At 39.4% G+C, this 16,278-nt stretch overlaps 1 protein-coding gene across 2 annotated transcripts in view; it reads left to right on the top strand.

The window, feature by feature from the left end:
* CYTH3 (cytohesin 3) overlaps nucleotides 1–16,278 on the top strand; it is a 216,200-nt gene that overhangs the window by 184,812 nt on the left and 15,110 nt on the right. Inside the window, exon 9 of one of the 2 annotated variants that reach the window (XM_073591021.1) lies at nucleotides 11,093–11,171. In XM_073591021.1, the coding sequence (XP_073447122.1) occupies nucleotides 11,093–11,171 (79 nt within the window). The remainder of the gene's footprint in view (nucleotides 1–11,092; nucleotides 11,172–16,278) is intronic. The other variant, XM_073591020.1, reaches the window with a different exon arrangement.

Raw genomic sequence — 16,278 nt, 5'->3', positions numbered from 1 at the left:
TTGGGAACAAAGTTGTTTTTGTCTTCACATCTGTTTCTGTGCTTTTAGGTAAGGATTGAAAAGTAAGAATCAGGAAGAGGCCGGTAGACCAACAAGGTTGTGTTGCCTGCTTTTCTCATTATTTACTTTACTTTAACCCTCATCTGTTGTAGCACAGTAATTCAGATCTCTCGGTGGAAATCATGACCGCTTCCCACATACATTAATAAATTCTGGTATGTGACAGCCATTTTGCCTTTGCGGCTTAATATACTGAAATATAAATACTGATATGCCTGGAAAAACTTCCAAGTGAATTTTATCTGAGTATTTTGGAGGCTAATAGGCTGCAGCATATGGTCATTGTTATACAATTTACCTCATTAGTCAGGAATATCAGAAGGATACATACACAGTTGCAACCAACTCGGTCTTATTCATTATTTTATTAACTGCATTATTCTTCAGAAACCAAATAGAATCCACCATGTACTGGTCTGGCTTTAGCAGCAGGAATCCTAGTTGTCTGCTAGGAATTTCTGAACTCAAAGTATATCTAAACCCAAGAATAAAAAGTTAATATTGCAGCTTACCAGTCTTTTAAAGTGGTAGTAAAGGATAAGTTCACCATTCCTAATATGCTACATGTTACGCCCATATTCAGGGTGTAAATTATTGTAAAGCGCTGCATAAACTGTTGGCACTATAAAAATCCTGTATAATAATAATGTTACTGTTACAGCTGCCTCTGATCCCTGTTGTGACAGCGAGTGGGGGATCTTCTCTCGGCACTCGCTGTCACAATTTAAACAAAAAATGGCCATGTGGGGCTCCACCCACCTGGCCGCGTCATTCATTCGCAGAGTTCTGTGAATGCGAGAACTACAAGTACATTGACGGTTTTTAGTTCTCAATGAACTACCAGGGCACTGTTGAGCTCTCTAGGTAGTTAATTGATGCTTCCTGTCAGTGTTTAACTGTTTGCTCGTACGAGGTATAAGCAGACAGCTTACACTGACAGTCTGCAAGAGCCCTGCATTACACCTGCTATCTTCTAATTTCGAGTGCAATGCTTTGCTAGCTCCAAGTAACATAAATAAATAAAATTCATATTTTTTTTACCTACGGAACGATGTACATTTACATTTTTTTACTAAGGGGGAATCCTTATCCTTTATCCTTTAAAATGGTAGTAAAGTGTAAAAAAAAAATAAAAACTTTCCCTCTGAAAGTCAGTGTCATAATATGCTAGTATGCACCGCATACTAGCACATTATGAGAGACTTGCCTTAAATCTAAGCCCTCCAGTGGCGCGCTGTCACTGGTGACAGAGCTTTTATCTTCACCCGATTTTCCTTCTACTCCAGTCATTTAAATGGGCGAGCCACCCCTTCAGATCACATGTGCCTGTGACATATGCTGCATAAGTAGTGAATATTTCTTAAGCTTACCTGTAGGTACAAGTCAGCAAGCGGTGTTTAGTATGCTTTAAAGCTGAACTCTAAACACAAAAACTCTAACCTGTGTAGAGAACAGAGCTGGGGAAAAGACTCAGCAGGCCTGCCTGCAGAAAACTACCGGAGGGGTGCAGATACAGGAACGGTCACTCTGCGGATGGACTCTGAGTGGAAGCTCCTGCTCGGAGGCAAGGTTCCACACTGAATCACTACACAAATCCTGAAGAAATACACAAAGCACACCAAGATTTAAATAAAATTCAAGATACTTACAGCACCTTGAAAAAGTATTCATACACCTTGAAATTTTCCACATTATGTTCCAACCAAAAACATAAATGTATTTTATTGGGATTTTATGTGATGGACCAACACAAAGTGGCACATAATTGTGAAGTGTAAGGAAAATAATAAATGGTTTTAAAACTTTGTTTACAAATATATATCTGAAAAGTGTGGCATGTATTTGTATTCCGCCTCCATGAGTCAATACTTTGTAGAACTACCTTTCGCTGCAATTACAGCTGCAAGTATTTTTGGGCATGTCTCTGCCAGTTTTGCACATCTAGAGAGTGACATTTTTGCCCATTCTTCTCTGCAAAATAGCTCAAGCTCTGTCAGATTGGATAGAGAGCATCTGTGAACAGCAATTTTCAAGTCTTGCCACAGATTCTCAATTGGATTTAGGTCTGGACTTTGACTGGGCTATTCTATTCTCTTTGATCTAAACCATTCCATTATAGCTCTGGCTGTATGTTTAGGGTCGATGTCCTGCTGGAAGGTGAACCTCCGCCCAAGTCTCAAGTATTTTGCAGACCATAACAGGTTTTCTTCCAGTGGTGTCTCCAGCTTTCATATTTAGGGGGGGCACATGTGCGTACAGGGACAAAAGTACGGGGGCAACTATGAAATGCAATTTTATATATATATATATATATATATATATATATATACCCTAGGGCCCTTTACTACGATCCCACAACGGCCCTTTCACATGTTTTACAGTGAGCTCCCTTCATACTGTATTGGGCCCCCCCAGGGTGGCAGAAAACAAGAGATATATGTCACCAGCATACCAAGAAAATATAAGGGTCTCTTGGAATTTATAGGCTGGTTCTCCTGTCCTAAGAAATCAGTCTATAAAGGAAAAAATCTTGCGAGCCACAATGATCCAATACCTTATAGGAGAACCAACTGTATTAAAATATAAATGCCCAGCTGCAAACGCAGATCACATATTCATAGCCGTGCAGTAAACATAAAAGGAAAAACTTGCGCTGCGCTTAGGTATGTGTTATTGTGTGTGTTCACCCTAATGGTGCCATGTACATTCAATCACAAGTATATAAATGGCGCAAAACTGTAATCAATTTTGCATGTGCAAATCAATACACCAAAGAAGTGCAATAAAGTACAAAGTATGATAAATTCAAAGTGCAATGTGCAAATGATAAAAAACTAAATGAACTCTGCATATATAAATAAATAAATACAATAAACATTAATTGATGATACTCAATAAAAATAGAGATGTGCACTACACATAACACATGCAAACTCCAATAGGATCATGTAAGTGATAAGTGATAAAAAATATATACATATAACCATATAAGCGATATGTGATATTTGAGACAACAAATTGTCCTTATTGTTGAAAAATCCTCCAGTGTAACATCACACAGCAATGTGCAGTGAAAAAGTTCCAAAAGTAACAGTGATGCACGAAGTGTTTCACAGAAAAAAATCCAATTGCTGTATCAAAGTGCCCAGATCATGCCGTGATGTGCCTCGGTGACCCCCAAAGTGGTTGCGCTCACCTTAGAGCGTGTGACACAGTGTTCAGCTGCGTCAATACATGCTATGGAGCACAGTGTTCAGCTGCGTCAATACATGCTATGGAGCCACCCCTGGGCTCAGTAATAGATTACAGCTGATCTCCCAATAGGCTCTCTGCTCATGTCTCCAGCAGCTCCTGCCAATCCCCGCAGAGGCTGGTTAGCGGCGTCAAGTGACAGCAGCATAGAGAGAGCGCCAGTGCCCGCCTGATTCTGTCACAGCCTCGGAATATGATGGCACAGATCAGGCGTTGGGATCTGGAAAGCTTTTCTAAGATTTTGTATGGGGAAGAAGTAAAAAAACGGAACAGCGTTTGTCAGAGCTCCTTCTGCTGGGAGCTGTGATAGCTACTAATCAATGGACTGATTAGTCTGATCAGTCTGTTTTTTCAGTAACAGAGTCCTGGTGGAGTCCTTCCTGCAACTCGCTCTTCTCCCTGCCAAGGATGCAGGGAAGGAACAGATCGGGCGGCCCTTTTTGTGGGAGCGCTCGCATTATGCAGTGTCAGCAAGCAGAGGGAAGGGGGAGGAATCGCCCGCAGGAGCTGACTGGGGGCGCTCTCCCTCTCAATAGAGACTGTGTTACTCCAGCGGCGGCCCGAGTAAGATGTGGCGCATCCGCTACGAATGCAAACAAAAAGACATTGCCTTTTTGTAAAAAAAAAAAGTTGTTTTTTTAATTGGGGGGGCACAGTATAATGTTGCCCCCCCCCCTAATGACGCCATTGTTTTCTTCTAAGATTGCCCTGTATTTGGCTCCATCCATCTTCCCATCAACTCTGAACAGCTTCCCTGTCCATGCTGAAGAAAAGCATCCCCACAACATGATGCTGCCACCACCATGTTTCACAGTGGGGATGGTGTGTTCAGTGTGATGTGCAGTGTGATTTTTCCGACGTACATAGCTTTTTGCTTTTCGGCCAAAAGCTTAAATCTGACCAGAGCACCTTCTTCCACATGATTGCTCAGTCCCCCATATGGCTTTTGGCAAACTACAAACAGGACTTTATATGTCTTTCTTTCAACAATGGCTTTCTTCTTGTCACTCTTCCATAAAGGCCAGATATGTGGAGTGCATGACTAATAGTTGTCCTGTGGACAGATTCTCCCACCTGAGCTGTGGATCTCTGCAGCTCCTCCAGGGTTACCATGGACTTCTGGGCTACTTCTCTGATTAAGGCTCTCCTTGCCCGGCCTGTCAGATTAGGTGGATGGCCATGTCTTAGGTTTGCCCAATCCGCCTTGAAACTTCTCTACAACTTTATCCCTGACCTGTCTGGTGTGTTCCTTGGCCATCATGATGCTGTTTTGTTCACAAACGTTCTGGAAACAAACCTCCTGAGGGCTTCACAGAACAGCTGTATTTATACTGAGTTTAAATTACACACAGGTGGATTCTATTTGCTAATTGGATGACTTCTGAAGGCAATTGGTTCCACTAGATTTTAGTCAGGGGTTTCAGAGCAAAGGGGGCTGAATACAAATGCACGCCACACTTTTCAGATATTTATTTGTAAAAAAAAATGAAAATGATTCATTATTTTCCTTCCACTTCACAATTATGTGCCACTTTTGTATTGGTCTACACATAAAATCCCAATAAAATACATTTACCTTTTTGGTTGTAACATGACAAAATGTGGAAAATTTCAAGAGGCATGAATACTTTTTCATAGTACTGTACATGAATCTGCAGTCCTCTATTTTCTGGACTGCAGAGTAGGAAACTTCCTATTAGCTATCTAGCAGCAGGGTCTTCTCAGGCTCCAGGAGGCAATGATGTCATGGGGGGGGGGGGTCTGTAGTGATGTCCAGAAATGTAATTGAGTAACGCTGGCCTTACACCTGGAGATTTTTGTTACTACAAGAAAGTATCAAAATTGTTTGAGCATTTGATGTTGCTTTTATGGACTTCAAACAACTTTTCATTCAAGCACCATGTTAGTGTCTTTATTTTCAATTGAGGATACCACTATATTTGTTTGAGTTTTTATATATATTTAGTTTTAAGATAATCCCTGAAGCATGGTGTTGTGAAGGATATAGTATACACTATATTACCAATAGTATTGGGACACCTGCCTTTACACGCGCATGAACTTTATTGGCATCCCAGTCTTAGCCCGTAGGGTTTAACATTGATTTGGCACATCCTTTGCAGCTATAACCACTTAAACTCTTCTGGGAAGGCTGTCCAGGAGTTTAGGAGTATGTCTATGGGAATGTTTTAACATTCTTCCAGAAGCGCATTTGTGAGGTCAGGCACTGAATTGGAGGAGAATGCCTGGCTCGCAGTCTCCACTCTAATTCATCCCAAAGGTGTTCTATCGGGTTGAGGTCAGGACTCTGTGCAGGCCAGTCAAGTTCCTTCACCCCAAACTCGCTCATCCATGTCTTTAGAGACCTTGTTTGTGCACTGGTGCGCAGCCATGTTGGAACAGGAAGGGGGCACCCTCAATCTGTTCCCACAAAGTTGGCAGGATGAAATTGTCCAAAATGTCTTGGTATGCTGACACCTTAAGAGTTCCCTTCCTTGGAACTAAGGGGCCAACCCAACCCCGAAAAACAACCCCACACCATAATCCCCCCTCCACCAAATGATTTGGACCAGTGCACAGAGCAAGATCCATAAAGACATGGATGAGCGAGTTTCCTTATTCATTCAAGTAAAGTGCTGCAGAGAAAAGGACTATCTTCAGTCGCTTTCTCTGTCTCAAAAAAAAGAGATATGGGGGTCTGTTTAGACCTCTGATATCTCACCAAAGACCCCCCAAAAAATTAATTAAAAAATATAACTAAAAAAAACCAAAACCTAGTAAGACCCAGTGACTTTTTTGGGGGACGGCAACCCCCCCAGGTCCGCCCGCACCCAGCCTCTTCACGGTGAGGGGCCCTCCTCCTGCACTCACCCCTTCACGGTGACGGTCTTCCCCCGCACCCACCCCTCCACAGCTTCCTCGGGAGAAGCCGGAAGACCATAGCGAATATTAATTAGCTATCACGTTTGCTCTGTGCCTCAAGCCCAACATTTTCCAAGACAATTAGAGCCTCAGGTTCTAATCATGTAGCTTGGAAAAAAAAAGAACTCATACAAACGTATCAGTCCGGCGCAGGGGGGCAGCGCCCCTAATGGACCGGCCGCTCCTGGTAAGACCCCTTTCACATGGAGCGGACTCTGTAAAGCAGATCCACCTGCTCAGCAGGCGACACATGTCCATTTGCATCAGCCCTTCCATAGAGAACAATGGCTGGTCCGATTGGGCCCGCCTGAAAAACAGACAGGCAGATCCGATCGGTGTGCTTGTGTGAAAGTGGCCTAAGGCCTTGTTCACACATGGCATATACAGCATACCTTTACAGGGATGCACAGATGTTCTGTGCATCCCTGAGCAGGCAGTCCCATTGATGTCATTTGGGATGTAGCAACTGCACGAACAGAGCCATTGCTCCCAATTTGACATCCATGTAGGTCCGGTTGCATGTCCCTGAGCTCACACTCTGCGTTCGGGGTGGTGTACCCACACGGATGTCAGATTGGGAACAGCAGCTATGCCTGTGCAGCCGTTGCATCCCAATTGACATAAATGGTACTGCTTGTACGGGGATGCATGGAACACCTGTGCCTTCCTGTGTGGGTAAACATGGCCCCCCATGTGAATGATGCTTTAGTAGCAATTTAGCAGGCTTTTTGTAAGTCATGTTGTGTTTATGTATACTATTAATGATTGTAGTGTATTTTTAGCAAAAATATTATTTTAATAAACATTTGCGCAAATATCGCGCTGCCTTAAAAATCAGTAGCACCTTCTTTTTATTTTACTGGCCATGTGCTTTTAGAAAATGTATGGTTTGGGAGGTCTTTTACAAATTCTAAAAGCTGTAAATGAAAAAGGACAACCTCCAGATTTTCTAAAACGTTTGCTTACGTCCGATTTTCAATATTTCTCAAAAAGGTGCAATTTAAAATATACAAATATGTGTTATGTAATAACTCCATACAGGTTAAGCTTTTATATTTAGCTGGAATTTAGTAAAATTAGCTATGTTTTAGTGTATTTTTAGCAAAAATATTGTTTTGATAAACATTTGCGCAAATATTGCGGGGTCTAAAAAAATCAGTAGGACCTTCTTTTTATTCCAGAGGTCATGTGCTTTCAGAAAATATATGGTTTGGGGGGGGGGGGGGGGGGGTATTTTAGAAACTCTGATAGCTGTGAAAAATGAAACCTCCAGATTTTTAGAGGAATTTTTGGGTACGTTCGATTTTAATCATTTTGCAAAAAGACACAATTTAAAATTTACAAATATTTGTTAACTCCATACAGTTTAAACTTTTATATTTAGCAAGAATTTTGTAAAATTAGCTGTGTTTTTATTTGCTAATAATGGTTTTAGTGTATTTTTTGCAAATGTATTGGTTTGATAAACATTTGCGCAAATACCGCAGGGTCTAAAAAATCTGTAGCACCTTCTTTTTATTATAGAGGCCATATGCTTTCAGAAAATGTATGGTTTTGGGGGTCTTTCACAAATTCTGAAAGCTGTAAGGGAAAAATGAAAACCTTCAGAGAAATTTGGATATTTACACTTTTGTGGCTGTTCAATTTTCACAATATCGCAAAAAGGCACAATTTAAGTTACAAATATTTGTTATTTATTAACTCAATACAGATTAGGCTTTTATATTTAGTAGGAATTTTGTAAAATTTGCTGTGTATTTATCTGCTAATCATGATTTTAGTGAAATATCTATCAAAAATATTGTTTTGATAAACATTTGCGCAATTTGGTTTGGGGGGGGTCTTTTACAAACTTTGAAAGCTTTAAGTGAAAAATAAAAAAAGCAATGGAAAAAGTGCAAAAATAATCTGGCCACCTGAGTGTACAAATTGGAGCACAGGACCTGGCAGTGAAAGGCTTAAAGGTGTTCCATTGTAGTTGGAGATCAAAAATACCTAAATACGCTTAACAAAAAAGAAAAAAGCCTATGTACTATTTTTTTATTTTGAGGACAACTGAACGTACAAATGTGAACAGGCACAATTGGAAAGAATTGGATTCTACGTAGTCAGTTGTAGGGAAACGCACTTAAAGCGGAGTTCCACCCAAAAGTGGAACTTCCGCTCATCCGATTCCTCCCCCCCTCCGGTGCCACATTTGGCACCTTTCAGGGGGGAGGGGGGTGCAGATACCTGTCTAATACAGGTATTTGCACCCACTTCTGGGAATAGACTCCCACGGGAGTCACGCCCCTTCCCGCACCCCCCGCTGTCTCCTGGGAAACACACAGGTCTCAGGAGATAGCGGACCCAGTTAGGACATGCAGCACGACTCGCGCATGCGCAGTAGGGAACCGGGAAGTGAAGCCGCAACGCTTCACTTCCTGATTCCCTCATCGAGGATAGCGGCGGCAGCTGCCAAGAATCGAGCGATTGATCGGCTTCGACTGCCAACATCGCTGGACCCTGGGACAGGTAAGTGTCCATTTATTAAAAGTCAGCACCTGCAGTATTTGTAGCTGCTGGCTTTTAATTTTTTTTTTTTTTTTTGGTGGACTCCCCCTTTAAGGGTGAATGGGGGCCAAAGAATTTCATATTGCTCATATCGGATAAGCAAATTGCTTGGGTTTATATTGTGATAATGCTGCTCTTGTTAGCACTTCTGCTTTTTTAGCCGCTTAGTGGTAGTTTGAGCTTAGAACAGATGTGCAATTTTCTTCATTATCCTCTTATATTATTCAAAAGACAGCATTCTTGACATTTCCGTTTTCGTTCAATGTTACAGTTTGAGTCTTGCAAAATTATTATTACTTTTTTCAATCTATGCAAATAGATTTTACATGAAAATATCAAATTATACGCTTTCACTCATTCTACTTTTGTTCCAGAAAAAGCTCTCCCACTACAAGCAGCAAATAGTGCCAAAAGTAGAGAAAGATGCAACCTGTCAGTTCACTAGGTACCATCAGTGCAGCCATTTTGTGCTTTTTCTCTCAGTGATGTCACTAGTTTCTAGTGAAATGATAGGCTGTATTTGCAAAAATATTGTTTAGGAATGGCTTCCTACAGAATGTGTGGGTGACAGATTTAACTTAATGGCTTGGATGCTATGGAGTTGTACAATTGAAGCTACTGTTCTCCAGAAGTTTTCTTTCAGAAATTTGCCCTGGGAAAAGCATTACACATATTCAGACCAAGGCAGTGTGAACTTTGTGTTCATTTTACCAAATAAAAGTAGTCACGGTAGATCTCCTGCATTAAAAAATGGAGGGAAAGTTATTTTTCTGTCAAACTTCAGTTTTCTAACCTACACTGCTTTTAAAAAATGTATATTTGGCATCTGACTAGTTGCTTTGGGTAACAGCCTCCTTCCATTTTATTTACATCAGCTCTAGTGTGAATGAGCCATATTGAACTGTCCTGGATGTAAAATGAATGGTTTTCGAATTATGAGGAGACCCCGGCTTTTCTGCTTGTTATCGAGAGACCATTATTCTGGATGGGGAAAGTCTGGTTTTAAGTCTTGCACACTGTCTGTACATGGTGACTCATAGGTATATAATGTGATTTGACTTTTCCAAGAATATGCTCTAACATTATGGTCTGTAATGACATTATGCCGTAATGAAGTTAAGTCTTGGATAATGGATTTATAAGTATTATATCGCACAGAACTGGATGGCTTAAAACTGACTGCACTGTTATAAATAAGAACTAAACCTCATTATAAATGAACAATATGTACAATTTTTCACGTTTTGTATTAGCGAATCAATCAAAGGCTTCTACACTTGTGGAAGTAAAACTCCCAATGTGCATATTTGGAAATTAAATGAGAAATTGAAGCTTGCCTCTCCACAGCACAACAAAGCCACAGCAAAATTTTAACTGCAGGTTGACCATTTCTCAAACATCGAGCACTGGCCAAAGAAGCATGAGTTTCCATAGCTTTTGAACACCATGCTTACAAGTCACGCTCCTGGTCTGCATTTCCATTGGCTGCTTAATTTGCTGTCATTGTCACTGTTGTGTCCAGACATCCTTTGTTTGTTTCAGGCTTGCATTGGCTTTCTTTGTATTCTTGAACTGTTATTTCATGTTAATGGTGTTGTGGCTATTTTAGGAGGGACTGTAGCATATAGAGACAGACTGCTGAGCTAGAAATTGTAAAAAAAAAAAAGAAAAAAAAAGAAAAGTGGAGGTTTTTTTTTTTTTTTGTTTTCTTGTAGCTTAGAATTATTCTACATTAAGTATGCCCCAGCTAATTGAGATAACGTATGACTTCATGCTTGAGCAGAAATTTACCTCAGATTCTCTTTTGGAAAGCTCCTGGATTTCTTCCAGAGGTTGTCTTAAGTTCTGGTCACGCACAATATAAAACTTTAGTCTCGCTGTGTTCGGAAAAGTAATGCAGTCAGGGACATGACTAGTTGAAATATTTTATGATACCCTAAAGTCCATAGGGAAATCAATATTTTTTTTTTTTACCACTAAGACCCAGGATCAGTACTTGAGGAATGCCACATTTAATTCAGATTTCCCCATGCACCTGATGAGTTTATGATTTAGAAATGGTTTGGACTCGGGTAACTTAATAATAATGCACAGGACAAATCAGAAACACATGTTCCTTCGAAGATTACATGTTTGCTGCAGCTGTAATTCAATAAAGGGGTGTTGTGTAGATCTTATGCAAGGTCTGTTTCAAAGGAATTTAGGGCCCCAGAAGTTGATAGATTAGTCACTGATCATCTGACTAGTTGAGCGATGCGATCATGCTGCAGGAGGATTTCTTAATGGTTTGGCCCTTTATGTCTCCAGGAGGAAGAGTAAAAACGTGGAAACGCAGATGGTTCATTCTGACTGATAACTGTCTCTATTACTTTGAATACACAACGGTAAGTGGTTATCCCATACCCAAACAAGTACCTTGTAAATATGGGATTGGAGCAATTATTGGAAATTAAAAGGAAACTGCAAATTCTTTAATCACCATTACCCATTTAAATAGACTCAACAAACCACCACATGAACAAAAAATATCTTAAAACGTCAAATTACAAAAGCTGAAACCAGAAACGGCCTTCATAGCCTATTATTTATTAATACAAATACCCAAGTTATACACATTCGAACTCTTGCCGCCCATGCAAAACGTGTCCATGGGCGGCAGAGGTTTCTATGCTGAAAGCATGTTTCAACTGATTATGGGATTTATTTATTTATATATATATATATATATATATATATATATATATATATATATATATATATATATATATATATATATAAAATTTTTTTTAACCTTTCACTGCCCTACTTTCCTGTACATTTCATCTCTATGCTGTCTCTGTGACCTCTTTATCTTCATTCTCCAACTATACATGAACTATACATTTAACCCATTTTCCTCCTTCTCCCTCCTGTGGATGACCTGTACATTTATTTTAGTGCACTGTTACCAAGTTTCATGTTTTAATCACCTCAATACCAATATGTTTCTTCATTTTCATTTACCTTTGGGTTTCTGATTTTTAGAAAGGAGGTAATTTTAGGAGTTTTCATACGGTTGGCATTTGTAATGTTTTATAACCAAATATAAGGGAAACAGTTTTTAGTCTATTTTCCTTTATGTATTAAAAAATAGAAACCCAGTGGTTGTTAAATACTCCATCTGACCCCAATATATATATATATATATCTACAGTCAGGTCCATAAATATTGTTGGTTGGTTTCAGTGCATAGTTTGGGACAGTGTTGCATGACAGGGTTATTGTTAGTCAAACTATATATATATATATATATATATATATATATATATATATCCAGTCAGGTCCATAAATATTGGGACATCGACACAATTCTAATCTTTTTGGCTCTATACACCACCACAATGGATTTGAAATTAAACAAACAAGATGTGCTTTAACTGCAGACTTGCAGCTTTAATTTGAGGGTATTTACATCCAAATCAGGTGAACAGTGTAGGAATTACAACGGTTTGTATATGTGCCTCCCACTTTTTAAGGGACCAAAAGCAATGGGACAATTGGCTGCTCAGCTGTTCCATGGCCAAGTGTGTTATTCCCTCATTATCCCATTTACAAGGAGCAGATAAAAGATCCAGAGTTAATTTCAAGTGTGCTATTTGCGTTTGGAATCTGTTGCTGTGAAACTCTCAATATGAGATCCAAAGAGCTGTCACTATCAGTGAAGCAAGCCATCATTAGGCTGAAAAAACAAAACAAACCCATCAGAGAGATAGCAAAAACATTAGGTGTGGCCAAATCAACTGTCTGGAACATCCTTAAAAAGAAAGAATGCACCGGTGAGCTCAGCAACACCAAAAGACCCGGAAGACCACGGAAAACAACTGTGGTGGATGACCGAAGAATTCTTTCCCTGGTGAAGAAAACACCCTTCACAACAGTTTGCCAGATCAAGAACACTCTCCAGGAGGGAAGGTGTATGTGTGTCAAAGTCAATAATCAAGAGAAGACTTCACCATAGGGAATACATAGGGTTCACCACAAGATGTAAACCATTGGTGAGCCTCAAAAACAGGAAGGCCAGATTAGAGTCTGCCAAACAACATCTAAAAACGCCTTCACAGTTCTGGAACAACATCCTATGGACAGATGAGACCAAGATCAACTTGTACCAGAGTGATGGGAAGAGTATGGAGAAGGAAAGGAACTGCTCATGATCCAAAGCATACCACCTCATCCGTGAAGCATGGTGGTGGTAGTGTCATAGCGTGGGCATGTATGGCTGCCAATGGAACTAGTTCTCTTGTATTTATTGATGATGTGACTGCTGACAAAAGCAGCAGGATGAATTCTGAAGTGTTTCGAGCAATATTATCTGCTCATATTCAGCAAAATGCTTCAGAACTCATTGGACAGCTCTTTACAGTGCAGATGGACAATGACCCGAAGTATAATGCGAAGGCAACCAAAGCGTTTTTGAAGGCAAAGAAGTGGAATGTTATGCAATGGCCAAGTCAATCACCTGACCTGAATCCGATTTGAGCATGCATTTCACTTGCTGAAGATAAAACTGAAGGAAAAATGCCCCAAGATCAAGCAGGAACTGAAGACAGTTGCAGTAGAGGCCTGGCAGAGCATCACCAGGGATGAAACCCAGTGTCTGGTGATGTCTATGCGTTCCAGACCTCAGGCTGTAATTGACTGCAAAGGATTTGCAACCAAGTATTAAAAAGTGAAAGTTTGATGGATAATTGTTAATCTGTCCCATTACTTTTGGTCCCTTAAAAAGTGGGAGGCACATATACAAACTGTTGTAATTACTACACCGTTCACCTGATTTGGATGTAAATACCCTAAAATTAAAGCTGAAAGTCTGCAGTTAAAGCACATCTTGTTCGTTTCATTTCAAATCCATTGTGGTGGTGTATAGAGCCAAAAACATTAGAATTGTGTCCATGTCCCAATATTTATGGACCTGACTGGATATATATATATATATATATATATATATATATATATATATATATATATAGTTTGACTAACAATAACCCTGTCATGCAACACTGTCCCAAACTATGCACTGAAACCAGAAAAATGGCAGAGTAATGAAAGGTTACATCATGTGCACTACTGTATTTGTGCTGAGAGTGCATGCCTAGCTTCAGCACAGAGACCAAGATGTCACAGAGAGATTCAGGTCTCATACTAATGATCTGTAGCCAGTTCCTGATCACCTGATCGGTGTGATAGCCAATTTCAGACTATCATAGTGATTTGTCACTGTACAGCCCGCCACTGTGTTGATTTTCTTCTCTTGCAAAGGGAAAAAAGACTCATTGCATATTTTTCTCCTTGCTAAATGAGAAGATGGTTAAAAAAAAAAAAAAGACAAAATAGTCAGTTCAGGGCTGGATCTAAGTCAATGTTAAGGTTGGAGCTCAACATTTGGGTCAATGATCATGCTCAAAGTCAATGTCGGGGGTCAAAGGACAGTCTGTGTATTCTAGGTAAGAATAAAAAGAAAAAGCATCAATTTTTTTTAGGTAGATTAAAAACAAAAAGAAGCAAAATGTGCACTATTATTTCTGGGTCTTTCTACGGGCACAATCAGCTAACAAAGTATACACAATGTGGTATTGCTGTGATTGTCAGGAGTAGGAGAATTTGTTTATTTGGTTATAAGTTTCTCAAAATCGTATAACCTCTAAAATAATCATGCACATGTGATTCATAATGAATCATTATTGTGAAAAAAATCATACTTAAAATAAAAAGTGAAATCCAAATATTACATTGGTGAAGTCCAGATACAGTATATAAATTATAGTCCTTTTTAATATTCTGTTTCTTCAGTTCCCACAATTTCACCACAGTAATTCTTTCAAATGTAATATTTAGATGCAAGCTCACCAGAATATATTGACCACCTATAAATAAGTAAGTCAAAAACTACTTTCCCAACGGGGTTTGCAACAGCTAGGTCACATATAGTTTTTATTGATAACAAACGCAAAAATAATACAAAGGAAAACAAAACACGGTATATCATAAGTATATCATAGCAATGTATCTTATCCAAGAATAATAGATCGCATTTGAATGAGTCGAATGGGAGTCGATGATGCTTCACAATTGTTACCCGGAGTATGAATACAGGATCAATCTTATCCGCTCCTCAGCTCAGAAAAATATTAAAATAGAAGCATCTCCATAGTATAGTATATTAAAATTTACCAAATTATATCTTTAAAGTATTCTACTCATGAAATAAGATGATAGCGTGCTCATCCAAAATATGCAAAATCTCATAATGCTGTACATTCTATTTAAAGGCTCACTAAAAATCAATGATTTATAGATTGAGCCACAACCACATTCTCTGACTATGAAAGTGAATACCATAGGGACTATCACCCAGAGTCCTGATTTTGCACACTTCCCTTCCTCTGATTCGATTGTCATACAATATCCCTCCACGTTTTCTCAGGACTGGAGTTATATGCACAAAATTACTATTATGTAAGCCCAAATAATCTCCACCAGGCTTATTACAACCTCCCTGCTTACCAAATACAGGTAACTCCTATGCCAAGAAACAGGTTTATAAACACTTTCCCAAAAGAGGGTTGCTATCCCTTTTAAGATCAAAACCCACATGTAGAACAGTAAAGAGGGGGATCACCAGACAGATTTGACTACCTTTACCAATAAGTTGAGTCAAAAAGTGCTTCCTTCACATACAGATATCCAGTTTCCCCTCCCAGCATCTTGAAGTCACCGCCACCAAAGAAGGTACAAGGATCTCCAAATCACTCAAAATTCGGGATAGGCACTTTCGTTTAGCTTAACTCAAACCAAAGAACACCTCCATAGTGTATTACAGTTAAAACCAAAATGTGCTTTATTTAAAATGGTACATAAGGCACAAATTATATCTCCTTTTAAAATCATTAGTATCCAGATTGGCACTTCTGTGTGCAGTTATGTGATGATATCACTTCTGACACGTGTTTGGTATTACGACTTCCTCATTGAGATCAGATAAGCGCTAATTTAACTAGAGTGAAATTGCCCGTTTTCCTTGGATAAAAAAAAGGTGGGAGATATTCATTACCATTTACCACCAAATGAAAGCTCAATTGTCCTGTAAAAAACAAGGTATAATTCAGCTGGATACACTAAGTAGTTGTGATGATATGTACAGTTTTTCTAATACATCAAAGTTGCAAAACTGTTCAAGTGTAAAGATTTTGTTATATCTTCATCATGAAGGGGTTAAAAAGAAAGCTTGCTATTTCCTATTGACAGTATTGGATGTTAGATGATATATTGTAGGACTGCATCCTTGAAGGTAGTATGGCATTTGATGGCACGGAGGTCCTTTTCTTCACAGCGCATGCGCCGATGACATCATCTGGTGCACTACAAGGTAGATATCTCCTTAACGGCGCACCTTTTGGAGATATTTTCACTACCTATAGGTAAGTCTTATTCTAGGCTTACCTATAGGTAAAA

The sequence above is a fragment of the Aquarana catesbeiana genome, linkage group LG06, assembly GCF_042186555.1.
Source record: "Aquarana catesbeiana isolate 2022-GZ linkage group LG06, ASM4218655v1, whole genome shotgun sequence".
Lineage (NCBI taxonomy): Eukaryota > Metazoa > Chordata > Amphibia > Anura > Ranidae > Aquarana > Aquarana catesbeiana.
The sequence above is the reverse complement of the archived record's forward strand: the minus strand, read 5'-3'. Positions and strand labels throughout refer to the sequence as shown.